Source organism: Haliaeetus albicilla, chromosome 27, assembly GCF_947461875.1.
Source record: "Haliaeetus albicilla chromosome 27, bHalAlb1.1, whole genome shotgun sequence".
Classification (NCBI taxonomy): Eukaryota; Metazoa; Chordata; class Aves; order Accipitriformes; family Accipitridae; genus Haliaeetus; species Haliaeetus albicilla.
The window spans coordinates 17,830,812-17,857,492 of NC_091509.1; the positions used below are offsets into that span (position 1 = coordinate 17,830,812).

The following is a 26,681-nucleotide window of genomic DNA, read 5'->3' on the forward strand; positions in this document are numbered from 1 at the left end:
AACTCTAACTGTCCTTTTGAAATGAATTTCAGGAGACATGTCTGAAAGTAAAGCCAAGAAGATTGAGATAAAAGACGTTGATGGGCAGACCCTGAGGAAGCTGATTGATTACATCTACACCGCCGAGATCGAGGTCACGGAAGAGAATGTGCAGGTAGGTCTGGTTCAGCGGCTCCCGTGGAGACCCAAGTAAAAAGCTTGAAACTCAAAGGCACGGGTCCTTTGGGGGTGAGTGATCTCTTCAGGCTGCAGAAAGTAAAAGGTTGAGCTTGAAAAGAGCTACTTCGAGCCTCTCTTTAGTCTTGAGGCACTTCGCTGCTTTCCCCGTGCTTAAGTCATGTTGCATTTAGCTTTTGTGTCGAGCTCTTATAATGAGAGCAGGCATTTGCCTTCCAAGAAGCTGTGCTGACTTGTGGGTCAGTCTGTCGAAGGTCAAAATAGACTCAAACAAGCAGCAAGTCAAACGTTGTTTTAAGGTCATGGCAGAAGAATCTGGCTGTTTTTAAATTCTTCTGGGTAGTTTGAGTTGTTTGGCAGAGCTTTGAGTGGAATATATTGTTCAAATGAGGGCATTGTTCCTTTTTTTGTGTGTGTGTGCATGCTCCGTCTTGAATTTCTTTGAGGTAAATATTTGTCCAGAAGTGGAAAGAGTAATTGAATGGCAGCCTACAGATAAAGCGGGATGCTCAGGAGGAGAGCGCTTCACTGTGTCACGTGGCTGTGGCTGCTGGTAAAGCTTTTTCTTTGACTCTACTTGTATTTGTGGTAAGAAAACGGCTGTGCACTTAGCCACTGATTTCTGGAAGGGACGCTGGGAGCTCGCGTGCGGACGTGCTTTTCGGTTGGTCTCCATTTTTGTTTGCAAGCGGCAGTTTGGGTCTGTTGTCTTCCTCCCTGTGACTTGGACGTTGGTCAGGGTAACAAGTCTGTGTCTGCGGTGCTGGAGAGACAGGGGCAACACTACTGCGTGCGTTCTGTTGACCTAATTACCGTGGTAAAATTAGACGGGTTCTGCTTGAAATGAGGTTCTTGCCGTGGATGGGACATGCTCTTCTGCTCCAGCCCCGCAGGGAGGGTGCAGGTTCTTGCTGACCTGCCGCTCTTCCTGCAGGAACTTGGACAAAACCCTGAGCTATCTCCACTTCGCAGCCCAAGCCCTGTGCCATCCTTCATGACCTAAGTCTGCGGGTGCCTTTTCTTGCCCCTTCTGCCCTTCTAGTTTTACAAACTTGACTTGCTGGCATGCTCTCAACCCGACAGTTGTCACACTGGTAGGAGTGTGGACCCTGGTTGCCCTACGGCAAGGCTGAGGACCGGCAGCGAGGAGACCTTCAAAGTGCCATTATAGCAGAGAAGCTGAGGCTCAAACCCAACGGTGGGTCGCTTGGACGAGCTGTGTGCTGCGTAGCCCATGCTTAATTACAGTGTATAGTCAGGGTCATCAGCAGCTGAGATACAACATTACTTCAGTGGGGAACTGGGGTGGAGATCCTTGGACCTCTAGGATCTGGACCTCTGGATCTTTTTTCCATTGCTGGAGGAAAAATGACATGTACACGCTCTCAGGCTGGTCTCTTTTCCTGTGGGAAATGTGAAGACTTGTACCCATGTGCTCCCTGAAACGTATGCTTTCCTTCCATGCTGCTGGTTGTTCGGTGGCCCAGAAGCACCCACTTGGCACGTGGGACGCGCTGAGCTCAGGGTACCATCTGGTGTGCTGGTCCCAGTCAGTCTGCCTTGAATGAAGCCTGCTTGAAGTGACTACACATGCCCTGGCTGTTTTCCCATGAGAGCTTTTCAGTGCTCGAGTACAGCTGCACCTGGGTATAAGCGGCGTCGCAGGAGCTGGAGCGGGTTGGAGAGCCAGCTCGGTCCTGCTGTGCGTCGGCAGCATAGACCTGCCTGGAAGGTCTATGAAGAAGTCCAGATGTTGCCTTTCTGAGCAACCAGAAAGCTATCTTTTTTAGTAAAACATAACCAAAGCCTGCCTTCTGCAACCTAGGGATTACAAAGAGTTAAAGTCAGAGTGCTGTCTGTATTTTGGCTTCCATCTTTCAGACAGTGAGATTAAAAAAAAGTAAGTTTGGTGAATGCTAAGGTTCAGGCATGGTGGTTTTTTCCCAATCTAGTAAAGCAGGTCCTTTTACTACAGGATTTATTTAAACAACAACTCTATGAGTAACTCTTTAGGCTGGAGGTAAATTAATTGATGGGAGCTAAGAAATGAAGCTGATCTAATGCAAGATTAACTGACTAGTTTAAATTTTATTATGTGTTAAAAATGTCCATGCTGAAAATGTTTAATGGAATTTAGTATAATTTTGTGATGAAACCGATAAAAAGTTTAAAGAGAAATTTCCATGCTGTCTCTGGGTGTTTCACCCCTGAACAGAATGCCGTAAATAGGTTAATATTCACCTGCAGCCACAGGAAGGAAAGTTTACAGGAAAGAATATTCTGTAATTCGTTGGAAGTGTTCATATCAGTGAAGGCAAACAACATGAATAAGAAAATATTAAGCTCCTTGCAGTCTCTGGTTTGGATTAGCAATGTCAGTCTTGGGAAGAAGTGAGCAGGTTTGGTCCCTTGCATCGTCACCTCCTCCAGCTGCACAGCTTTGTGTCTGGAAGGATGCCTCAGCAACGCCTGTCTGCGTTGTTTCAGCAACGTTGCTTCCCAGTCTTGCTTGAGCACGGTGGAACTTTTTCTTTTCCCAGCAGGTATCTCCTGAGGTCACCTATTGCCATGTCATGCGCTCTGATTTTCTGGCAGGCCAAGGGTGCCTTTTTAAAGGGTTTTTTCGGACTTCTTCAGCAGCTGGAGAAAGCAATTTCTGGGTATAGGTGCCAGGTAATTTCATTGTAGAAACTACAAGAAAAAGATTGCTAAACGGCATTAAGTGAACAGATGCAGCCAAGCTACCAAAACATGTGAATAAATGAAAAGACAATATCTTGTCAGTAAGCAAAATAAAATGAGAGCAGGACTGAAGTGAGAAAAAAGATGAGCAGCAAAGGTGACGTGGAGCGTAAGGATGAGTGTTCCCAAGTGTACTCAAATGCTGAGCAGTGCTCAGCACTTCACAACAAGAAGCCTTTTTACAGTATTTTTGTTGTTTCTGTCCTGACAGAAACCTGTCTTTTTTGCTTTTATAGGCTGGTATGGTGTTCAGGAAGCGAGACTCTCTTTCTACGTGCCTATTTTTGTAGCTGATTGTCGTTTCATTGCACAAAGTGGGGGTTTTTTTGTTTTTTTTTTTTTTTTTTTTTTTAAAGTAAGGAAGGATGTGTGTACAAGGGGTCAAGCCAGTACAGTCAGTTCCAGTCATCTTCTATGCAGTGGGTTGCTGGGGGGCTTCATGCAATTTCTCCTCAACAGTATGTCCCAAGTGTGCAGGTAAAGGGGATTTTTCAGTCCACCCTAGCTCCATGAATGAGAGCACTGAGCCCATGTGGGAGCGAATACCCTCTTCTAACTCCGTTGGGGGTATGTGGGTGAGAAATTATGCGTTGGAACTTCATTTTCAGAGTGAGATTTCAAGGCAATATAGATGCAGTAGTAGGAGGGCTTGGGGTGATGGAAGATAGAGGGGCTTCTGTGCCGAGCAGTGTTTTGCTTCTGAACGCGCGTTTGGGATTTAACCTCCCACTTGTTTGGAAGGGATGGAGCAGAGGAAGAATTTCTGTCTTTGTTGCAGTCATGTTGTAGTTGCAGGAAAATCCATCCTGGGATTTTTGTCCCTGCTGTGTTCTGTTGTTCTCTTCTGTTGCACCCCACATCAAGGTTGGTCGTAAAGATTCATATGTGTGACAAAAAGTTCTCATTCATTTGAAGACAGAGCTTGATAAATTTATTTGGAAAGAAGTTGTGCCGTGCAGTTTCTGTAAAAGTGAGGAAAACTAAAGTCAGCAACCTGGGGAAGTTCACAGATGCTCGTGCGCAGCCCTGGTTGGCTTCGATGGAAACCACATGCACGTGTCAAACAGAGCAGAGGGCCTGCTGTTCCGTACCTGTATGGCTGTTTTAACATCTCAGTTCCTTGAATTTTTCAGTTAGGTCTTGATTTTGCAGCTGAACTGGCTGCGTTGCCGCTTGCTTTCCGACGCTCGTATCAAACCTGCCAGCTCAGTGAAGAGTGATGGGAGCAAAGTCCGGCGATGGAGCAGAGGCTCAACATGGTGTCCTTGAGTGGAGCTGAATGAAGAAGGAGATTTAGGAGTCTGCCTTCTCCTAGGCAGTGAAGACAGCTGGACTTATGGCTGTAGACAGTGAATACAGTCTCTCTTCAGTGTGTCCCGCCCATCCTTACTGATAGCACTTAATTACTTGCAGGCAGCCTGAGAATTACCCTCCCAATTAAGAAAGTCATTACCATTAGGGTTGTAATGGTTCCCTGGGAAAAGTCCTGATTAACCTGATTCCACAATTAAATTCTTACGAATGAGGTGCAGCGTACTATGTGTGATGTGTCCTCCTAAACTACTGCAGCTCAAGATATGGCTCACGTAGAAGGAATGAAGTCTGAGATCAGCTGTCTGGAGGAAATAGATATTGAAACTGCCAGCTTTGCAGACATAGTCATTTTAATAAAAAATGGCTTGAGAAAGGAGGAAAAAAGCTTTGCCTAGAAGCTGTAGCATTTCCTTTTCAGAAGTGTGCTTCTGCAGCTCAGCTTTCCCGAGGGACTTAGGACTTCACAGCAAGGAAGGAGACTGTCTGTGACAGATGCAGTTTTGATGATAAAGGCGTGATAAGTGGGTCAGTTCATCTCCCTTCCCCCTGTTCACTGCAAAACCTGCAACTATAGTAGGTGCAAGCCCAGGGTGAGGCAGAGAGCCTTTCTGCCTTCAGCTTTAGGAGATGCAATAAATCAGAGCTATCTTCCTCCCTGGAGCAAAAGCTCCTTGCCATGCCTCACCCTCCTGGAGAGCCCTGGCCAGCAGCAGGGCTGACTTCTCTGGGGTGTTACAGCAGATGGGTGGGGGACCCTTCGTAGGCTTTATGGAAAGTCTTTTAAATTGGATTGGCCTAATAGAAAGGTGAGGAGAAACTTGTGGATGTGGCAGCAAGGACTATGCTGTGCCCGGTGGGTGCGTTTCCCCATTTTTACCCCACTGTTTAACCAAGGGACGGTGTATCTGCTCTGTGTGGTGAAGTTGGAGAAGGTAGATCAGGAGGGAAGTTGCCAGGTGCTCCCTCCCCTGTTTTCTCTCTCACCTCTGTATCCCTTGTCCTTCTCATGCCTGGTCCTGGAGAGGTTTTGTGGCCCCCGATCCTGTCACACATGCCTTCACCTGGGCTATTTCACCCCAGGTGGAGCATTTAAGTAGAAGCACCGTTGTTGACCCTTTGCACTGCCTGGTAGCAGTTGGGGAGTGATAAAGCCTAATTGCCTGCCTTGCACTGGAAAGCCACATTACAGTAATGTAGTTTTATCTCCACTACTTGTGCAGTTTAGAGCTGTTCATTTAAAACTGAGCATTTAACCTGCCTGCAAGCACACGATCTGCTTGTCTCTCTGGTCACGGATTCCCCTGGGAGGGTGCTTGGGAGCTGTCTCCTTGTTTGGGCAGATGTGCAGTCCCAGCTGTGGCCCTGGATGTGCTGCTGAGGATTACAGCCAGTACTCTTATTTGGCTCCTGCTTTGACTAAGTTGTCGAAGCTGCTTATAAGCTTTAATACATCCTCTGCCTTGGGGAAATGCTCCTCTTCCAGTTTTGCAGAGGAGGAATGGTGTAGGTTAACTTTTGGCCAAGGTTACCTGGAGGGCTCTGTCAGAGCAGGGAACTAAACCCCATCTCTGAAGTCCAGCGTTAATGCCCTGCCTATTGAATGAACCTTACAGCAACTCAGAGCACTTTTGGCTGAAAGATGTTCCCGGTTCAGAGACATCAAAGGTTTATGAAAGTATTTAATTGCACAGGCAATGTTGTGTAAAACTTGAGATTGGTACAGAGTGTACAGAGTGAGAGAGCACAGCTTGCAAACTAGATGGTTATGGCTATATATATATATATACACACACCCCCCATAGCTGAGGTTCTGGATGTAACTATTTAGCAAAGAAGTCAGTCTCAGTAGTAATAGCAGAAAATTTTGATATAGTTTCAAAAGATGATTGGGCTTTGGTATGGAGGCCAACCTGGTAGAGAAGCCAGCTCTCTGTAAATTGTTCGCGGTGGTTGGAGTTCAAATATTAAGAGCCAATTCCAGAACCAAGTGAGTAACTTGCCTGGATATTAATGGGGTTGCAGTTTGGTCCTGCTGCATGTTTAGGCAGGGCATTTCCTCTTGTTATTTCTAAAGGAAACAGACTTTGTGCTAGCGGATATCCTTTGCTTGCTTTTTGCTTTCCCTGGTAAAAACAAGATGAGTGGCAAGACGTTCAGCTGGGAAATAAGAAAGAGAAAATCCACTCATCTCCTGATAGGCTATTTATATCTTACTTCTGAAAAGTATTATATGATAATGCCCCTTTCCCAATAACTGCAGTGGTGTAAGGCTCCTTCTGCATTGCCCTCTCAAGCAAGCATGAGGCCGTAATAGCAGTACTAGGATGTCCAGGGGGCTGTAGCATGAGGGTATTAGTGATGGTAGTGAGTACCTTCTGTTTTGGAGGCAATATCCCAAAACACTCAAGGTAAGCAGCCCACCTGCATTTGCAGCATGCACACTGGATGGATGGGGGGTGCATGGAGGAAGCTCTGGCTGGTATATGGCCAGAGATGGTTTGCAGAGAGTCTGACTTCTGTACCCACAACCCTTATGCAGCTCAGGTACTCACCTTTCTGCTGATAGAAGGAGATGGTTCAGCTAGAAAGTGGTTCACAGCTAGGTTTCAAAAATGGGAGAGCATTGCTACCTTGATTTAATCAAAACTGCAAACTATCTCCTCCTGGCATCAAGAGGCTTGGGCCAAAATGGGCTCCCAGGTTAATTGAGTTCTTTTTTTTTATTGTTGCCTGTTGAGGCGGCTGCTTGGCAGCAGTCAGACACCATATAGCTGGGTTGCAGCTGAAATGTGTCAGTGGCTTAGAAAAGACCTGGGGCAGGTTGTGAGTGTCCTGTCCTGATGTGGAACGGGACTGGGGACGAGTGGGCAGGGACAGGGAGGGGACATCTTTTTCCCCTCCCTGCCATCAAGATCCAGGGAGGCGAATGCTGTTAACCTGTTTGTTTTGTTTAACAGCCGCTTGTTTTTTTGAGTCGGAAATAATTTTCCGGAAATCTGTGCTGAGATGGTGAGCACAGATGCCCAGTTAGAAGGACATGTGTGAAGCAGCCAGAGCTACGGAAGAGCTGGGATAAGACACATCTGCAATTGCTGTACGACATAAGAAAGGAAGTAGCTGATGTCATGGGCTGTAACATCCCGACCGACTATATTTTCTGTTTCCTGTCCTGCTCACTGGCCTCAGAGGTGGTTTTTCCAGCAGATGTCGCATTCCTGATCCACTTCTGTCTCCCTTTTCTGTACTTGGTTTTGTAGATACAAAGCAGTACCTCATTTTCAGATGATGCAGTCATGAACCACAAGTGTCCGCAGCATTTTGTGTGAATGAAAATGAGGGCTGTTGATTTGAATAGTTGGCCCCATCTTTCCTGAGGGCCTTGCTGTCACCAAAACCTGCTTGAGCTTCTGTGAACTCCCTCTCTTACCTGGCAGTTTGGGCACCCTGCTCACAAGCCAACATGGTTTTGTTGGCAATAAGAAAGTTCAAGGTTTTGAGGAGTGCTGGGCTGCTATGGGCTTTGAATGTGATGGTAATGCATATAAACAACATAAGCTCTTCAGGGGAAAAACAAAATAAAAATCTGTGTGCAGGACCCACCTGCAGCAAAGCCAGAAATTCAGGTGCATCTGTGGTTGCTTGTGTTTCATCCTCCCTTTACCTGCCTTGAGGTCTTGTGGGGAGAAGCTGTGAGGAGAAGAGCTCCACTTTTAGCCCAGCGTGGGATAGCTGTTTCCAGCTCTCAGAGCACGGATTGGGATCTTCTGCGTACAGATAGTGCTAAAACTTTAACCTTCCTTCTGGTACCCCACGGGGATGTGTCCCTGTCTGAAGGGGAATTGCATCTAATCTGTGCAAGCTGTGAATCAAACTTTCTTTGTTGTTAAGTCTAATTCCCCTTTCTTGCCTTTGCAGGTTTTGTTGCCAGCTGCTAGTTTATTGCAATTGATGGATGTTAGAAAAAACTGCTGTGACTTTCTTCAGTCCCAGCTCCATCCCACGAACTGCCTTGGAATCCGAGCTTTTGCCGATGTGCACGCGTGTACCGAACTGCTGCAGCAGGCAAATGCCTACGCAGGTGAGGGAAGGGTCACCCGTTCATTGAGTTAAACCTGCTTCCAGGTACAGCGACTCGTAGGTCGAGCAAGATCAGCACATCCCGGTTGGTCTTTTCAGGCTTCTAGTATTAGAACAGGGAAGGGAATACTTTGCTGGGCTGTAGACTTGTAACTTTCTGTGATGCTGGAAATTGTGAAATGTGGTTTGGTCGCAGAGGAACACCTAAGGAGGTAAAAAAACCCTGATCCTCTGGATTGCAGCCCACAAAATAGTTCCTTAGTGTGTTCGTAGTAAGCTCTTTGGCTGCCTGTTGAACAGCAGAGTGTTGGTGTGCTGGTGTCCTCCCCACGTACACTGCCCTGTGAGAGCGGTAGGCAATGCTGGGGATTTGTGCATTCTAGGAATAAATGGCACCAGGCAAAATTAAGCCTTGTGGGTGGGAGTGGGAACACTCAGCTACAATTGTCATGCAGTTTGAGTCTCTGATCTGTGGAGGAATGGCCACTTACCCCAAGGGTAGATAGACTCTTGTTTCCTCGAGAGTGGATGTGTTTGGTCGCCATCAGTAGGTGCAGGCAATGGCTTTCAGCATTTCTTCTCTGTGTTGTAAATATAAAGCTGTTCCAAGCGGCCCCACGCTCTTAACTCCCTAGCACTTTCCAGTCTTCTCTGGCAGAGTTGCCCTTGACCTCTGCTTGGGGGAAGTTGGTAGTTTTCTCAGTTTGTTTTTCTGCTTTTCTGTCTATTTGTATAGGGAAAAATACACCTGCTGTCTCCCAGAGCACCTGCTCTGTTCTGCAGTATTTTCCTTGGTATGGTTTTGTCCTTAATTGGACCATAAGAAGGCTCGGTGGAATAAAAATGTGCCCACCAAGTCCTCCCCTATTCTCCTGCAAATAAAAGTAAAACCTTTTCAGCTGCTCTGGCTGTATTATCCCCTGGAGGAAAAGGCACCCTGGAAGGAATGGTTAATTGTGTAAAGGCTTGCTTGTAATATCTCATTATCCTTGCTTCCAGGCCCTGTTTAATCTTTAACCCAACAAGCAGTGCATTCACTGTACATTTATTTGGTTGTTTGGCAATTAGAAAGTCTGCTTTGTTGTTTTATTGGCCTTCATAAGTCCCAGTTAGTACAACAGCCCATGTAATGTTAATGGAACTCCATTAATAAAAATGCCATTAAAATTCTTTTCACTATATTGTTTATGTTACAGCATTAAACCAAGATAGAAGTCCCCAAGCTCAAGAGTCTGTGCGTGCATGAGCTCAGTTACTTGAGAAATGCTTAGTTCTGGCCAATGGATAACTTCAGTAGGTGGAGGAGCCTTCTTGATGCAGGCACAAGTTGCTTTATTAAAATCAGTAAATATTTTTACTTGCTTCCAACTAATAACAAGAGATCAAATGCCTTTCTACTGCCAGACACCAGTCCAGAATGAATAGGAGTTTGTGTCCAGAAGTCAGAGTGCATCCAGCTTACTGCGTGGGGAACATTTCCTGCTTCTCAACTATTTAAGGCCAGAAGAGTTCATTAGATCTTATATATGATTGCCAGCATAAGAGAGTATTAAAATTTATCCAGATACTGCTATTTTTAGTCAGAGCCTTTAGCCTAGCTGTGGTGTTTTGGTCCCCATTAGACCAAGTAGGGTCCGTGGTTGGGGAGGACCAAGTGCCCTCTGCAGCAGCAGCGTTGGGGAGGAGTTGTCCAGGTGCGACCTCCAAGGAGCTCCTCTCTGGAAGTTACGCCAGCTTGTGTCCCCATGGTGCTGCTTTTTGGGAGGCAAAGCACTTTGCAGACGTGAAAACTAGAGGCAGATCTTGCTGCGGAGGGAGCTCTTTGGATACATCGAGTCTGAGCTTCTCAAAGCCAAAGGACTAGAGCTTGAAAAAAGCTGCTTCAGATAAAGTGTCTGAGATTCATGTTTCTGTATTTCAACCAAAGATAAATGGGACTCAGCAAATGGCAGGTGAGATTAAATTGGCATGTATACGTAACAAATGTTTGCAAAACTTAAATTGTCTGCAACTGGCTTGTTTTGACCTAGAAATTATTTTTTAGAAAGTAATTCTTTCCTAGTGCCCTTTGGCTAGATGTAAAGCTTGACAGATTTGATGATCCCTTTTGGACCTGTGTTGCAGTCAGTCATAATTCTTCCAGTTTGGGATTATAAGCAGTGATGCGTATTTTGTTTTCAAGTGGCTCCCAAAGTTACGGCATGGAGGGATTTTGAAGCCAAAAGGGGGAAAAATAAAATTTGTACAGTTGCAGACTTAAGTGGAAAGGGGCAAAGCTGCTGGGGAAGATGGGTGCTGAGGGTTTGGAGCGGGAGAAAAGTTAAATTTACACATTTGGGGGAAAGAAGTAAAAGGTGGAAGGAGAGAAGGAGAGCTGATCCCATGTGCGTGCGTGGGATGCGGATCCCCGTTGCTCATCTCTCTGCGTGCCCCCTCGCACAGCTGGGTGCCCTGGGATCCCTCACTATTTGCTGCTGAGCGTGTGCACCAAACTGACTGTTTGGCTGATTCATGTTAAAGATGGGCTTTCCTTTGAATACCTACAAATATCAAGGACCCTTGCTGGAGTCTCTCATTCAGGTGTTGAGCAGATCTGATTCTATCTAGCTTGTTGAAGTGGGCAAGAACTGAATCTCGAAGTGGTCAGGTTATTTGCTACTTCAGAAAGGCATTGGCACTTTTCTCAATTGCCACTTCTAATCAGATTTGCCACTGGAAGGTACTTAGCGGCTTTGCAGAAAGTTCGGTTCCCATTTAGTGTCATCTATGAAAGCGTCTCATGGGGCTTGCGTTACTTGAAATACCATCAGATGTCTTTAACCTGCTCTGAGACTATTTTCTGTTTCTGTTCCGCCATGCAGTCACAGCATATCATTTGTCTTGGGTGCTTACAGCTGTAATAATAGCGGTTCTCTGAATGCTGTAGTCCTTCCATTGACTTAAAGCATGGATTTCATTATAATTTTCTGTTCCCCCTTTTCATTTGTTGAACAGAGCAGCACTTTCCTGAGGTGATGCTAGGAGAAGAATTTCTTAGCCTTAGCCTGGACCAGGTTTGCAGTTTAATATCAAGTGACAAGCTCACAGTCTCCTCTGAAGAAAAGGTACAGTAAATTGTATAGCAACAGTGAATGTAAGAATGCTGGAATGTTTCTAGACCTTACATCAGGAATTGTTCTCGTGTTATGCTCTTTAGGGGCCGTTTTCCAACAGCGATCACGTGGAAGGGAAAATTAAAAATAACGTGAATCCTAAAACCACATAGAAATGACCTTCACTTGGTTGTTCTTTGCAGGAAGTAATGATTCTCAGATCCATATCACTTCCAAAAGCCCTGGGGGCTAGAACCGAATACTTTCCCTCTCTGGAAAACTAGGAACCTCTCATCTGCTGTTGTGTAAAGCTCTTATTACCTGCTGTAAAACCTCAAAAAAAGCTGAATTTCATTAGACCAGGGAGGAGTATTGGCTTCTGTTGCGTGTTGGCCAAAACAACTAAAGGAGGCCCACAAACGAAAAGAAGGAAGGAGACACGTTCCTAGCATCATTGGTGTTTTTAATGGAAGAGGGGAAAAAAGGCACCGGTTGATGTTGTTTTGTGGCTGAAACGTTCAGCACGTCCTGTGTAGTCTGTAGTCCTGGGAAGGAGGGTGTCCAGCAGTTACGGTACTTGGTGAACACCAGCTCCAGCCCCTTTCTCTGGTGTGGGCTTCTTGCATGACCTGCAGCAGGTTTTTGGGGAGAGGTACGCGCCTCGAGTCCTTCAGCTCACCTCCGAATTGTCGCTGTGGGGAGATGGACCCTCATGGGACGCCACAGCAGAGCTTGAGGGTTCTGTGGCTCGTAACTTCAGGACCCTTGTTGAACGCCCGCGTTTTGGTGGGATGAGGCTGGACCTGGGTGTGCTGGGTGCCGCCGGTCAGGCTGCGCATCCAGGCGTGGGCACCCATCCTGCTCAGCCCCTCTGAGCTGCAGACACACGGGTGCTTGGGACCACGGGGGACCGTAAAGCTTGCCAGAAAACCTGCACCGCGTGAGGTACGAATGCAGCCAGGCTTCGTTCAGATCCTGAGCCAGCAAATTCGGAGGCTCCGGGAGCGTGTTTCCGCAGGCGTGGGGCTGGCGTGGGCGTCTCGGCGGGGTGCTGCGAGGTGCCACACAGGCAGGGCCAGAAAGGGAAAAAAAACCACATGGCGTGAACTCGCAGCAGAATGGCTTTGCATGAGCCAAGCAGCCTGCAAAGGGAAGTGCAAGTTTAGTAACCAATTTTTCCAGTCCTGTGCAGCATTGTTAAAAAGCTTTTATTGGCCTTGTGCCCAGAGAAATCAAAGTACTCCCTCCCTCATCTGAGCTTTATACAATCAAAACCAGTATTTCTTTAGCTGATTGTAAAAGTTGAGAATGCAAGGCAGTGGAAGGAAATGTGAGCATAAGCTGCACGTTCAAAACAACAGATACGAGTAGCAGGAGAAGGGCAGAGAATGGGATTGGAGCATAAACATGAAATACGTGCTGGAGTCCAAAGAAGTGCTGAAAATTGAGGACAGACTCATAGGCTGCTGTTTTATGTTAGCTCCATGACAGACAAGCAGTTTTCCTGACCTTTATTCTTCCTATCTGCTAATGTACAAGATATATATTGTAAAAAAAAAAAAATGTATATATAAAAAAGTATATATATATGTGTGTGTGTATATCTATACATACACACACACATATCTATGTGTATGCATGTGCACATGTGACGGGTAGATAATATTTTAAGCAACAAGATGTTGTAAGTAGGCAAATACTTCAAACATCTGAGAGCTAAATTGTCACAGCTAGATTTCATGAGAGGCTTTCTCGTTCCCATTCTTCCCGTGTCTCATACATGTACTGCAGCCTGTGAGCCAGAGTGTTGCCAGCTCTGGGTCATTGGGAAGTTTTATAGCTGAGTCCTGCCAGGGCCAGAAGGTAACAAGGCCAGGGAGGAAAATATTGCCCTTATAATTCTTCAGGGCATGTGTGCCCAAGAGCTTGTGTGTTCTCCCCTTCCTCTGCTACCCCCCAACTAATACCAACTGGCCTAATAAAATATATTCTTTATCTCCACAAATTTTGGCATGCTTATATCCCCTAGGTCATCAGAATTACAAAAACTGTCTGCTACCACAGAAATCTATTTTAATTGTAAAATGGTGACGATGTTTCCCTGTTATTCAAAGATTATCCTCCTTTCTCTCCCTCTCCCCTTTGCTGTTGCCAGCCTCTGCAGTTGCACAGGCCCTTTCAGCCTAGGGCAAAGGTTTATTTTGGTCCCTGCCTGCTCTTTTTGCTATAGCCGAGTACTTTGAAAACAGTTTTATCAATGCTTTCTGTACCTGACCTAACTGGCTCTTTAATTGCAATGATGCATGCAAGCAAGAAAAAACTATAAAAAAAAAAAAGTTTATTCATATTTACTAATGATGTGTGAAAAGGAGGGGCTTCCAGCCCTTGAGAAGGGCCTCCTGCCAACTCAGAACAGTGACGAAAGAAATTTTTAAAAGGGTTGGGATTTTTGGATTGGGGATTTTACACAGGGTCCAGTAATCGACTCATCGCCTCATGCCGCTAGTGTGCAGTAGAAGCTGATGCACAGTTTGGTCCTCAGTCCTGGGAGCATCTAACAACTGGATTTTGGGCTGAAGAGACTGGGAAAACATCTGGGCTTGCTCTTTGCTTAGGTAGTGTGCAGAAAGGGGATATTCCAGGCTTTTAGCCTTCTGCTCCATAGAGTGGGAAATCTGTTTCTTCCAAGCTCGGGACTGCTCCTACAGCCAGGCAGGTGCCAGCCGCTAACTCAGCCCGTGCCTCTGCTCTAAATAAAGCTGTGTGGGTAACTGCTTCGTTTCATCACACCCCGTCAGTGGGTCGTGCATGGCTGGAAAAACGCGTCTCCTGGGGGAGCGGCAGCAGCTGCTCGGGGTCTGCAGCGGGCACAGCGTGCGGAGGGAGGGTATGGCAGTAGTGGAAACAGATGTGGGCTTTAAATAGAGATATTGCTGTCTTGGATTAAGATTTTTTTCCCCCTTCTCATAAAATTAGGAATCAGAGCCAATGGAAGGTGCCAGAATCTGATTTTTTTAAAAAATTCTGTTATTTTTAGAGTAGGCACAGCAGGGTAGCATCAGTGTACGCCTAACTCGGGAGCAGTCTCCAGCACCAAGGAAGCAGTTTATTACTTGTGCACATTTGCTTTACCTTCCTTTAAGACTTGTTCGCTGGCATCTTGGTCTGTAGCTGGGTATGTCCCGGTCCTGTGACCTCTTCTGTAGCTCAGCATTTGTGCAGAAGAGGTTAATGAAAAGCAAGTTTGTTGGCTAAACATTTGCTTTATGCTCCTTCCATGCTCATTTGCAATTAAAAATCTTGTAACAACCTAGTTTCTACTTTAAATGCCTTGTAGCCAAAGTGAAATTGTTTGTTTGTTTATTTATTTTCATTTTAAAATAGTTAAAGGTTCTGCAGTACTTATTTTCCTCCGTGTTCACTGAGGTTTGATTACACGGCCCCCTGTTGTGTTGCTTAAATCCTCATCGCAGTGTCCTGAATTCCAAACGGTTCAGCAGGAGCATTTGTTGGCATAGGAAATGAGGCTGATGCTTTACTGTTTTTTTTGAAGTATATAGTTTAGCCTAAGAGGAAGAAACCCCTTTCCGCTCTGCCTCTCCTTTGTGGGAGGACGCAAATACATTTGCCAGCGACAATTGGGGACCGAGAGATGGTGCCCTTGGTTCTGGTTGATTTTTGTCAAATTAGTGACCTTGGACCAAACAAAATGGTTTCCTGGGAAGTGATGGGAGGGATGGAAAGAAAGAAAGAAAAATATCCGTGCAAATTGGCCTGGCCATTTGGTGACCCCGGAGGGAAATTTAAACCAAGGGCACTTGCTGAGTGTGCTGGGGCGAAGAGCCAGCGATGCTTTTTGGGGGAAGCACGGGATGGCCGGGATCTGTGGGAGAGAGGGCTGTGCTCATCCCCCCACCCTGAGTAACTGGGTAGCGAGAGCACTTGGGGAATTTTGCCCGTAGATGTGAGTTAAGGGTCGGAATTTAATTCTGACTCTGTGGGGAAACTCCACTGCAATGATCCAGATCCTGCCGTGCAGCATCTGAGACTGCACCGGCCCCTCTCCTTGCCTTGCTGGGTGTTTCGGGAAGCCTTTCCCACTCCTGGCGACATTTTTAGGCCTTTCTTCTGGGAGGAGCGAGGCTCGCAGTTACATGAGCACATGCATATTCGTGCAGGAGCTCACGCAGGACGCTTCTGCCCGCGTCTGTTCGTCGTGCAGGGCTCTGCGTAGCTCCTGCTGCGTGGGGTTGTTTGTGAGCAGTTTGTCACGGAGTCAAAGTTTGGATGCTTATCTGAACCGGTTGGATCTGGGAGGAAAACTAGGTTTTGGTTCAGACTAGAAGTCCAGCGTGCCCTTGTTTCCCAGCTGGAGTATCCGAGTATTTTTAGCCGTGAAATGCATGCAGTGCAGAGGCTCCCTGGCTGCAGGCAGGGGTTTTCCTGCGTGTGCGGTGAACTTGTCCTGAAGACTTCTTGGTTTTTTTTTTTCTTTCGGGGGGTGGAACTGGTGCAGTGATTAAATATGATGGTGAGCATAGTGATTTACTGTGTGACCAGACTCCTTTGGGAGGGGAGATCTCTGTTATCAGGAGTAGTCGTTGTGGCTGATTTCTTGAATAAAGTCCAGTGCAAATGTCAGCAGGCTAATTAAGTTTCCTGGCTGCCTTCCGGTACTAATGTCCGAGAGGTGTATGATTGTCCTGGACACATGCTTAAGCTTTGAGAGTGATACAGCACATCTAGATGTGAAGTTGCTTATTAATATGCATTGTCAGTTCACCTCTTTGCTACCGTGGTGCTTGTCCTCTGTGCACAGTCAAGACTTTTTCATCTGTTTGATAGACATCTTGCACCTCCTTCCTTCAATATTGTGAAATCACAAGGCTTCTGATTTTGGGTAGGTAACTGTGCAAACCAGTTCCCTCTTCCCAGTTTAATTGTACTTTTATCTGTGTAGGTCTTTGAAGCGGTTATTTCTTGGATAAATTACGAGAAGGAATCTCGCTTAGAGCACATGGCTAAACTGATGGAGCATGTTCGCCTACCCCTTCTGCCCAGAGATTACCTTGTACAGGTTAGTCTGCAAATAAGTAATTAATACTTGCACGTAAGCTGCTGGTAGCTCCTTACACAATGGCTTGGCTGTTTGTGTCTGAGATGGGTAATTTGGCATGTCGCTGAGCCTGTAAACAGAGGAATAAAAGGAAAAACTGGGTGGACTCTGAAATCAATGTGTGTGTGCGCAGAAACCTTCTTGTAAATGTGACCCGTGCTCTGCCAGTCAGGGCCGAGAGCAGACCTCCTGCCCCTCTTGGCAGAAGCATTTAGAAGTTAGTATCTTGGGGTTTTTCACCTTGAAAATACCCGGGTGGTGGTGGTACAGGCTTGTGCAGTTTTTTTCCCTAATGCACAGGTAAATTTAGCTTGGTGAAAACGCGTCACGTGTGATAATTTTGGCTTAAGATGTGTTCTGCACATAGAGATGGGGCTCTGCGACTGGTAGGTGAGATGTTCTCTGACTTGGTCTGACTTAGAGGTTGTTCTTGACAAGTTAAGTCCTGGGATCTGGGCCTTGATAATGAGCTGAGAATCCCCAAAGAAGGGGTTGGCATATGGGCTCTTTGACTCCTATGCTTTTATCATGTGTCTAAAAAAATCAATACAATTGAAATAAAATTGGTATTCACAAGATGAACCCATCACATATTTTTTTCTCTCAACTATATCTTCTGATCGAGTAAAAGATATTGCCTCTCCCTAAATATTCTGACTCAAATAAAAGAAATTACTTATTTTGTACCCAAACTCCTGGAGAATTCTCCTCTGCTGAGTTAAGTGTCTGGCAGAGGGTGGTAAAATCGAGGGAGCACTGCTACTCCTGAGTGATATGGGAAAAAACTGAGATGCTTGAATGTTACTGCGTGTGTTTCTTTGGGAAGAGCTGGAAGTCCATGTTTGTCTTCTGCATTTTTTTTTTTTTTTTTTACGTTGGTACTTTGGAAGAGAAATTCCAGGTTTTGTGTTCTTTCTACAAAACTCTTTGTGACCTGTGCCACCAAATACTTCAGTTTAAATGATCTTTCATGTGTGTGCATGTTCTCAGACAGTTGAAGAAGAAGCTTTAATCAAGAATAACAACACCTGTAAAGACTTCCTTATCGAGGCCATGAAATATCATTTGCTTCCTCTGGATCAAAGGCAACTGATAAAGAATCCCAGAACAAAGCCGAGGACTCCGGTTAGCCTGCCAAAGGTAAGCCGGGTTTGTCACTTCGTGTCACCTCACACCGTATGACTGGTGGCATTTTCTGTCTTTGAAAGGAGTTTGCGTACTTCCCTCGTTACTTCTCACTAACTCCGTGATTGTCCTTTGAAGTCTTTTACTCCCTCTTCTGGTATTGCCTGTGCCCACCAAGGGCACATAATTAAGTTGGATAAACTTAGGAGAAGCAATATCTCTGCTCCCAGGGGCGAGGGTCTGCTCTTTGAACCACTTTGCCAGCCACGAGTGGTTTTGTGAGCGGCTGTTGCTCCCGGAGCTGCGGTTTGAGGATCGCCCAGCCGTGGAGCGGCTGCAGGCAGCTGCCTGCGGTGCTCGGAGGGTCGGCGGAGGTTTCTGCCGGCTTCTGGCAGTGTCGTGGAGCCCTGCTGAGGAAGGTCGCGGTAGGTGTCTTTCCTTTTCCCGTATCCATAATCGGAAGCCAGGAAAGCAGGAAACAACGGCACGCAGAGCCAGGGGCAGGAAGTCTGAAGCAAATTTCAATAGACTCAAAGCAGCTACTGAATAAATAATCCTTGTTACTCCCCAGGTTTATCCTGCAGTCGTGTGATGCTCTGGCCACCACTTTATTAGTGAAGAAAAAAATGACAACAGAAACTATTTTCCCTCTGCCCTGGAGATAAATGCAGTTTGGCACGATGTCTCGCAACAGACTGTCACTGAAGTTGCTAATAAGCCTTTCGGAGATTGTAAGACATCAAAACCACAGTGTATTATTTTTCTAAGCACAAATCACAGGGAGCGTGGTTTGTGGGGTGGTGTATGAGATCTGTGCTATGAGGGACTATTTAGATGTTTAGATATTGGACTGTCCATCGAGAAATTGTGGTTCTGCAGAGTATGTTGTGTCCTTTCTGCCTGCTGGCGCTGAGATGAAGTTGGTAGAATGTAGCTTTGGGGGTATCAGGATGGGCTGGTGTGACCCTTGTTCAAGGACTAAAGTAGTTAAGGATAAAATGAACAGTGAACCAGCGAGTTCAGAGGTTCTCAGCATCTTCTGTAGCATGACCTATGAGTACAAACCCAAATGTTCTGCAGGTCTCTCCTCCTTTCTTTTTAACTGTGAAGAAAGGGGAGAAGGTGATGATCTTCCAGCAATCCTGTTACTGAGAAACTTTCATCTGGTCTGTTGGTCCCACTGATGAGGGATTACCGTCTGCTGTGAAATCTCTTAATTCTGTAATCGTGTGAAGCTCTGCAGCTTTCCATGGAAGACTGTTACACAACTAGTAGTCAGGCTGCTAATTTAGACTCAGTTTGCTTTCTAATGTCACATTCTCATCTTTGTAGATCAAGAGGTCCACTATTTTCTTACTCCTCAAATTCTTTAAATTGCTGTCTAGCTCTGTACTTTTAAAGCAACCGTGACTGGGAGTTGAGCTCATTACCTGAGTGACCTCGAGTGACGATCTTATCCCCTCAGCTACTCACAGCCGCCTTGCAGAGGCTAAAGCCAGTTTCCCATCTACTCTTTGACTATATTTGAAACCCAGTTATCTTGCTTCTAGCTCCTCGGCCTTGTAAAAATCAGATTGTCTTGGGCAGTGTTTGCTCCTGCTGATCTGTTGTGATAAGGGGAGCAAATCCTCCCCCTTGATAACTGGAGGGTTGAAGGAAATGTGTTCAGAACAAAGTGCGGGTCGAGCCGTATATGGTTTGGACGCTGCCTGTGCACGTGTTGGTTTGCAGTGCCCAGCTGGGGCTCAGCACCGATGGGCAGCCCTTGAGTGCTGAGCTGCAGGGTCCTGGGACCACAAGTCAGCGAGTTTGTGGGGAGTTTGTCTTCTGTTGGCAGACAGGGCAGATTTGGGAAGGACTGCACTGCACGCCATCCAGGTCTTCTCGCTTTTCCACCAGTGTCGACTGCTTGCCGTTGCTGGGAACGGAGTCTGGGGCTGGACGGACCTTTAGCGTGACCCAGCAGAGCGGTTCTCGCACTCCTGAGATTGTCCTTGCTCACCTTCACATAGCTCTTCCCTATCTGTAAGGAATTTAGGGTTTAATTACTGGATTTGCATCAATACATGTTGCAGCCAAAAGCCTTAATGAAGCTGACAAATCAGCCCAGCACCCCAGGTCTTAATAGTCCTGGTGATTTCCCCGAGTATCATCTTCCCCGCAGGTGGCAATACAGCTGTCAGGTTTTATTTGCTAAGTGGCATCGATTATTTTTAGCACCATCATGGAGATAATGACTAAACAGTGGGCTGGCTGTGGAAATTACGCTGGGATCTTCCTCACTTAAAAATACTTCTGCAGCAAGTCTTGCGTGTGCTGTGGTGCTGAGCAGTTTTGTGTTTTCTGGGGAAATAGGGCAGGTTGCCCACCTCAGAAATGGTGAGGAAGGGTTAACGGGGCTGCCATAGTTAGCGTGCATTAAATTGGAGATGACTTTTTCCCCCTTGGAATAGAATTGACTGAAATAAGTGTCGCTGCAGAGGCTTGTAGTGAGCCTGCAGCATGTTTTTGGCAGCTACTATTGACCAGGTTGGTGGTGGTTTCTTTGCAGAGAGCAGCTGCCCGGGCTGGTGTCTGAGTTTTTCTAGCTCTCATCTTCCCTCTCCAGGTGATGATCGTGGTGGGTGGGCAAGCACCCAAAGCCATTCGCAGTGTGGAGTGCTATGATTTTGAGGAGGAGCGGTGGGATCAGGTTGCTGAGCTTCCCTCCCGGCGATGCAGAGCAGGTAACGGGAACTTTTCCTGCAACCTTCTTTGTTTTCCTAGTGCAGCTCTTCAGCGCTGGATGGATGTCCTCAGTCACCCCTTCAACCTTCCCCTGTGCCCCGGGCCTCAAGCAGCTCTTTCTTTTTGCCATTCCTTCCTCTTCTCTCCCTACAGCCACATATCCTTCTCGTTCAGGTGGATGCCCTGCTCTCTAGAGGGGCTGCTCCTGCCTGTCTGCCTTCCATAGCCGCTGTCCCCCCTTCCTCATCTCTCTCTCCCGGCTGCTCCTCCATCGGTATTTCCCCCCCTCCTCTCATCCCGCTGGCCTGGCAGCCCACAGGCATCCAGTTTTCCTTGCTGCTTTCCTAGTGAAAATCAAAGGAGCTGAGTCAGTCCCTCTGAGTGCTGAGGAGTGGGTGATGGAGAGCAGATCTGTAAGTTGGGAGTGTTCCTCTGAAGACATCTGACAGGGTTGTGAATGTGGATCACCATTTGGTGTTCTCTCTGGCTCAGAAAATTACTCATTCAGGTGGGAAATCCATCTGTGCCTTATGTTGCCGTGTATTTATGTGCATTTCACCTTCCATACGACACGTATGTGTTATCATACTTGGCTCCAATGCTCTTAACCTGCAGAAAATGCCACAGACTTGCCCACGTTCTCCTCTTCCCTGCTGTCTTACGCACCCTGACAGACGTCTGATGATACACGCTCCCCAAACTGTTTGTAAAACCTCCGTAAAATCTCTCTCCTCTTTTATCAGGTGTGGTATTTATGGCTGGCAACGTTTATGCCGTCGGGGGCTTTAACGGATCTTTAAGGGTACGGACGGTTGATGTGTACGATGGCGTGAAGGACCAGTGGACATCCATAGCCAGCATGCAGGAAAGACGAAGCACTTTAGGCGCAGCTGTGCTCAATGATCTCCTGTACGCAGTGGGCGGCTTTGATGGCAGCACTGGTAGGTGACCGAGCAAAAACGAGGCAGTGCCTGACCTGAAAAACTGTTTTCAGAGACCCCTGCAAAGACTGCAGAGCTTTAGTGAGGTTCCTGCGCCCTTTCCTCTACGATTTTGTAGAGAAGGAGCCAGAGATTGGGTTTGCTGCGTGTTGTAACTAACTAACCGCGTGCATGTTCTGACCCATCAATAATTGCAGAGGATCTCACCCTAGTTTTTTTTTTTTCTTTAGCAATACAGTTCTTTCAGTCTCATTCTCTGTATGAATATGCTGTTTCTGGACTGAAAAGGGATTTTTCCTTGTTTAAGTGAAATTTTTCATAGCAACATGAATAAAATGCCAGCAAGGCACCTTATGGGATGTGTGTCCGGGATTTATCTTGGCATAACTGCATGTTTAAATTCACACCTCTGCCTCTGCTGTAGAGCTTTGCCACTTGGTTAAGCCCTCAACTAATGAGTTCAGCTGGTGATGAGTACAATGCAAGAGGGTCTGGGGGAGTTTTTAAACCTTTGCATGGACATTTTGTAACACTTGAAAGGAAGTGGGACTTTTGGGCTTGGAATCTGGACTCTGCTCCACCTTGGTGTCCCCAGCACTTTGGAGGGGCACCAGTCCCTGGGCAGGGGCAATGGGGTAACAATTTTTCCAGCTGCTGAAGAAGTGGCATTGGCACGCTGGTCCCAGCCTGAAAGGCAAGGGACTAGAAAATTGGGTTGCAGGAGTGTGGGGGGAATTACGGGCTTGGGAGGAGGTGGAAGGCAGATGAAAGTGCAACACCAATCTTTTTTTCTTCTCTTTTTTTTTAATTAGAAAACCTGTGTATCCCCTTTTTAACTAGGTCTGGCATCAGTTGAGGCCTATAGCTATAAAACCAATGAGTGGTTTTTTGTGGCTCCCATGAACACAAGAAGAAGCAGTGTTGGAGTTGGAGTTGTGGAGGGTAAGAAAATCAGCAGCCATTTCCATCAAGCAAACGTTACTGTGCCAAACAGAAGCCTGAACGGTTAAGTGCAATAGGAGGGAACTGCAGGAACTGTTCTCTAGACTAGTTGGTAAAGATTTATTTTATATGACGTAATTGCTGCAGCTTTTTCCATTTTCCTTTTTATCTTAGTGAAAAATCATGTGTAGCTTTCCAAGAGCCTCACACCCAGATCAGCCCAGCCCATGCCTCCTGTGAATACCATTAAGTGCGTGCAGGTTTCTTTGAATCCTCATTTTTCCTGGGCTGCTTCTGGTCGCTGAAAGCAAATGATATTGTGCAGTGTGTGCTGTTGCTATCAGCAGGCTGCGTGGATGGAGTACCCATCACAGAAAAATCTGCTTAGCGAGAGAAACAGGAGCGTAGTTAGTCCCACAGCCCCAAACTGGTGGGTTGGCAGGAATACTAAAACCCGTGTTTGTTGACATCAGGCTTGCTGGCACGCACGGCACGCTTTGCTCTGGTTTGTAAACGAGCAGGGACTGACGATAGCAAACGCTGGTGCTGGGGCAGGTCGGGGGCGAGGTGGGTGGAGAGGGAGCTTGGAGGGATCGTGGCATTTGTCAGCACCGATGTGTCGGCACCGAACTCGAGTGAGCTGGAGCTGAGCAGCTTGGTTTGGATCCAGGAGAAAGAACCTCGTCTTCCTTTAGCAAAATCAATTCCGAAGCAAGTGAAAGGTTTTATTTGACCTTGTCTTTAGCGTGGTGTAGCAGTTTCCAATTAGTACAGTGCGGAGCAGCCACTGGCACAAGCCTTCTTATAAACTGTGCTTTGAAGTGGTGTGGTTTGACCTGCTTGAATGGGAAATATGTGAAATGTGTTTATCTACATGAAATGCGCTTATGTGAGAAGAGGAAGGGAGATAGAATAAAGAGTGGTGGTTGTGCTAAATTTGCCTGTTTGTTTAAGAAGCAAATCCTTCCAAATTGGCCCATGCTTGTGCAGTGCTGGGCTGCTGACAGTCATTGGGATTTGGTGAAGTGATTTGAATGCAGAACAAATATTAAGTACGTACCCGAGAGATGCATTTCTATGGACAGGTTTTCTACTGGAGACATAGGAAATCTTTTTCCTTTGCTTTGTTTGAAAGCGAAAATAAGTGTTGCACATGTTGGAGTCCATGATAAAAAAAAAAAATAGTAATGAGGGCATGCGATGGGGAAGAAGAGCTGATCATATTGGTGTAGGGAACAAGCTGCAGCCTGCAGTTAATCCACAGCGTTCATGTGAACATGCTGAGGATTGATCTGATGTCTGTGGGTACTGAAAATATCTAATAATTGATGCCAGCCAGGGAACTTCATCTTGTCTTGCTTGGTCTGGCACTCTTGCCTTGATTCATTGGCTAACACCGGGCGGGTTGAACCGACAGCACAAATAAGAGTTTGAAATGTTTATAGAGACAGGAAGATGCAGAAGGAGCACAGTCGTAAACCTGATCCTTGCAGACCTCTCCTAATGAGCACAGCCTGAGGAGGCCGTGAGTGGAGCTGAGGGAGAAAGAAAAGAGCTGGCCTGTTCTTGGAGCCTTGCAAACATCAAGGAAACAGGAGGATGCAAAAGCGTAAGACCGTAGATGATAACTGCTGGTGGGAGTCTCATGTGCATGCAAAGAATTGCATAGCTCATTTGTGGCCAGGCTCTGCTGTTACGGATTGAAAATTGGTCTTATTCATGGGTTTTGTACAAAAACTTGGGTTAGAGCTTTCCTGCATATTTGTTGAACTTTTTAATGGTTGGTTGTTGTAGCGTCTGGGAGGCCTGGTCTTGAACCAGAATGCCTTTGTGCTAGGTCCTCTAGTAAAGAAGCGCAAAGAAACTGTCTCTGCCCAGAGAGTTTACTGCCTAAATGCAAAACAAGCTGGTGGATGATACAGGGAGACAAGGAGAGAGCGTCAGTCAGGCCTGTGAACAGAGGACATGGCGGAGCATCAGCCGTGTTTCGTGTATGGTGTCGTCCCGTGACATCCGATTGCGCTTGTCTGCTCTCGCTAGGTGGATGTTGTTCAGCTTTCCCTGGGTTGAGGTAGGCAGGGACAGATACACCACGCTGCGAGGGTCTCCCGTGGTTATCTTCTGCGTTGGGATCACTTGGCTTGAGTGAACAGGCTGTACTAGCAGCATTGGTTGGTTTTGATTTGGCCCAGGTTCTTCAAAATCAGGTCTAGGTTTCCATGCAGGTATTCTATTAACATAAGAGGCTATTGCATATTTATTGCTAATGTGATATTGTAATTAATGTACAGTATCGACCTTTGACAGTGCGCCTTGCCTTGTGGCACCTAAACAGAAGGAAGCACTCGATCAGCAGAACACGGTTTGATGTTACCTATTCTCCTGGGCCAACAAGTCATTTGTTGAAAACCTTTTGGCTTTTGGCTTCTAATTAAGCTGTTGTGTTTTGTTGTTTCCTTGTCTTAGCTGACAGCTTTAAAAACAGCCCTGCCTGTCTGCGACTATACTTCAGATCCTTTTGCTAGGATTTTCCCCAGATGTCCCAGCAGGTTTAGGCACATCTCCCAGGGTCTCCCTCAGCCAGGATCTGTCCTCACCTGGGACTGTCAGGTGTGACGGTGACATAAATCAGTCGTAGCCGTAATGCCGATGCCAACATGTGTCTCTTCCAGGTAAGCTCTATGCCGTGGGGGGTTACGATGGAGCGTCCCGTCAGTGCCTTAGTACCGTCGAGCAGTATAACCCAGCCACGAACGAATGGACCTACGTAGCCGACATGAGCACTCGACGCAGCGGTGCAGGTACTGGCTCTGAGATGTGTTCTTACTGGGTTCTCTGCTCATGGAAGGGAGGGAAAAGTGTGTTTTGGCATTGCTGGGCTGGCAAGTGCAACCTGTTATTTCACCCCCTTCCCATGAGAGGAAAAACCGTAATTGCTTGGAAGCTCTTAGCGGCTCTCCTGACTTTGTTAAAACCTGCCAAATTGAAATTAATTTCTGGATTAATGAAATAATGTTCAATGTTTCTAAGTAGCCTTGCTAACAGATGCATCTCACTTGTAAGCAAAGAGTTATCTTTCCAAATTGCCAGCTGCAGGGTCAGCCAGGGACTGGAAAGCCAAGCTGCACCTCCTTCTCTCCTATCATTTGGGGGTTGTCAGATGGATTTTTCCTTCTGGGTCTTCTCTGAAAGCACCCGGTGGGTGCTTTGCAGCACAAAGCACACCTGCACTGGCTGATGTGCATATCAAGTCAAGGTAATGGAATTGATCTCAGATTGCCCCTGCTAAGCTAGTTTTTAGTGTAGCTTTTGCTGGCAAGAGTTGGTGATCTGGAGGATTAGAGGAAAGGACATGTTAAAAAAGGATTATATTCTAGTCTTAATGGTTTCTAACTTACTACATGATGTTAGGCCAGGTAGGCACTTGCCCTCTCTGTGGCTGTTCCTCTCTGAAAGGGATAAAAGCTCTTATCCATTGCATTTAAAATCATCTTCAGATGAAAGGGAGTGTGTCAGTGTTGGTCCTATTGCTCCGTGTGTGCAGAGGGTCCTCCCTGATCTCAAATTGTGCAGTTCTCGTACAACAGCCGAAGTGGCAGCTACGCAGAGGTAGCCAAGCCCGGAGGCTGCCCCTTGCGTGGGGGCTGAAATGACCCCGCAGGTAAAGCTGTGGTGGGAATTTGCTTCTGAGCTGGGCAGTTGAGAGGCTTCTCTCTACGCACCGTCTTTCTTTCCTCGCTCTAATACCTTTTCTGTAACTCCAGGTGAGGCAAATATGGTCACACACTGTTTGAATTCAGTTGAAGAGCTTTTTAGTATCTGCTTGATGCTTAAGCAATGCAACCTCATGGGAGAACAGAATGAGCATCTCGTGTTGCTGACAGCACGTTGAAACATAGCAAAACAGTTTGTGCCTGTCGTGAGATGGATTTTAGTGAATTTGCTTTGTTTGAAACACTCTGCTCCGAGTGCTGCTTTGCAAGTACACCTCCACGCGGCAAGTCCAGTATTAGGAATGCTCTTACTTCCCTGCCAAACAGCCTTGCAATTTTCTCTTCCCAACCTTAAAGCTGAGGTCCTCAAGCTCTGCTTGTCACCCCGACGCCCCTCCAGCAGGTCCCGGGGAGGGCACTGCCCAGTGCCCCCCCCTCACCACTGATGCTGCAGCAGGATCTATATCGTACAGCTCCATAAATGAAACCACGCTTTGAATGAAACCATTGCCGTCCTGGTGCTGACATCTAGCGGAGGTGAGGACGGGTGTCCCCAAGTCCCCGGGGTGACCCCAATCCAGGCAGTGGGGCTGTGTGGATGTGTGGGTGCTGCCTGGGTTTGCTGGACCAGCTGGGGTTTTTCCCTTTCTCCCTCCTGGCAGGGATGTCCTGTCGGAGTGTGCCCTGTCCGTCTCGCCGCACAGGGAGGCAGTTT

The 26,681-nt window shown here is 46.7% G+C and overlaps 1 protein-coding gene across 7 annotated transcripts in view; it reads left to right on the forward strand.

The window, feature by feature from the left end:
- Positions 1-26,681, forward strand: part of KLHL3 (kelch like family member 3) — a 55,485-nt gene that overhangs the window by 21,531 nt on the left and 7,273 nt on the right. For 6 of the 7 annotated variants that reach the window (XM_069772645.1, XM_069772644.1, XM_069772646.1 and 3 more), the window contains 9 exons: positions 33-154; positions 8,149-8,311; positions 11,305-11,414; positions 16,363-16,479; positions 17,509-17,658; positions 20,252-20,369; positions 21,114-21,311; positions 22,152-22,253; positions 24,926-25,054. In XM_069772645.1, the coding sequence (XP_069628746.1) occupies positions 33-154; positions 8,149-8,311; positions 11,305-11,414; positions 16,363-16,479; positions 17,509-17,658; positions 20,252-20,369; positions 21,114-21,311; positions 22,152-22,253; positions 24,926-25,054 (1,209 nt within the window). The remainder of the gene's footprint in view (positions 1-32; positions 155-8,148; positions 8,312-11,304; positions 11,415-16,362; positions 16,480-17,508; positions 17,659-20,251; positions 20,370-21,113; positions 21,312-22,151; positions 22,254-24,925; positions 25,055-26,681) is intronic. The other variant, XM_069772647.1, reaches the window with a different exon arrangement.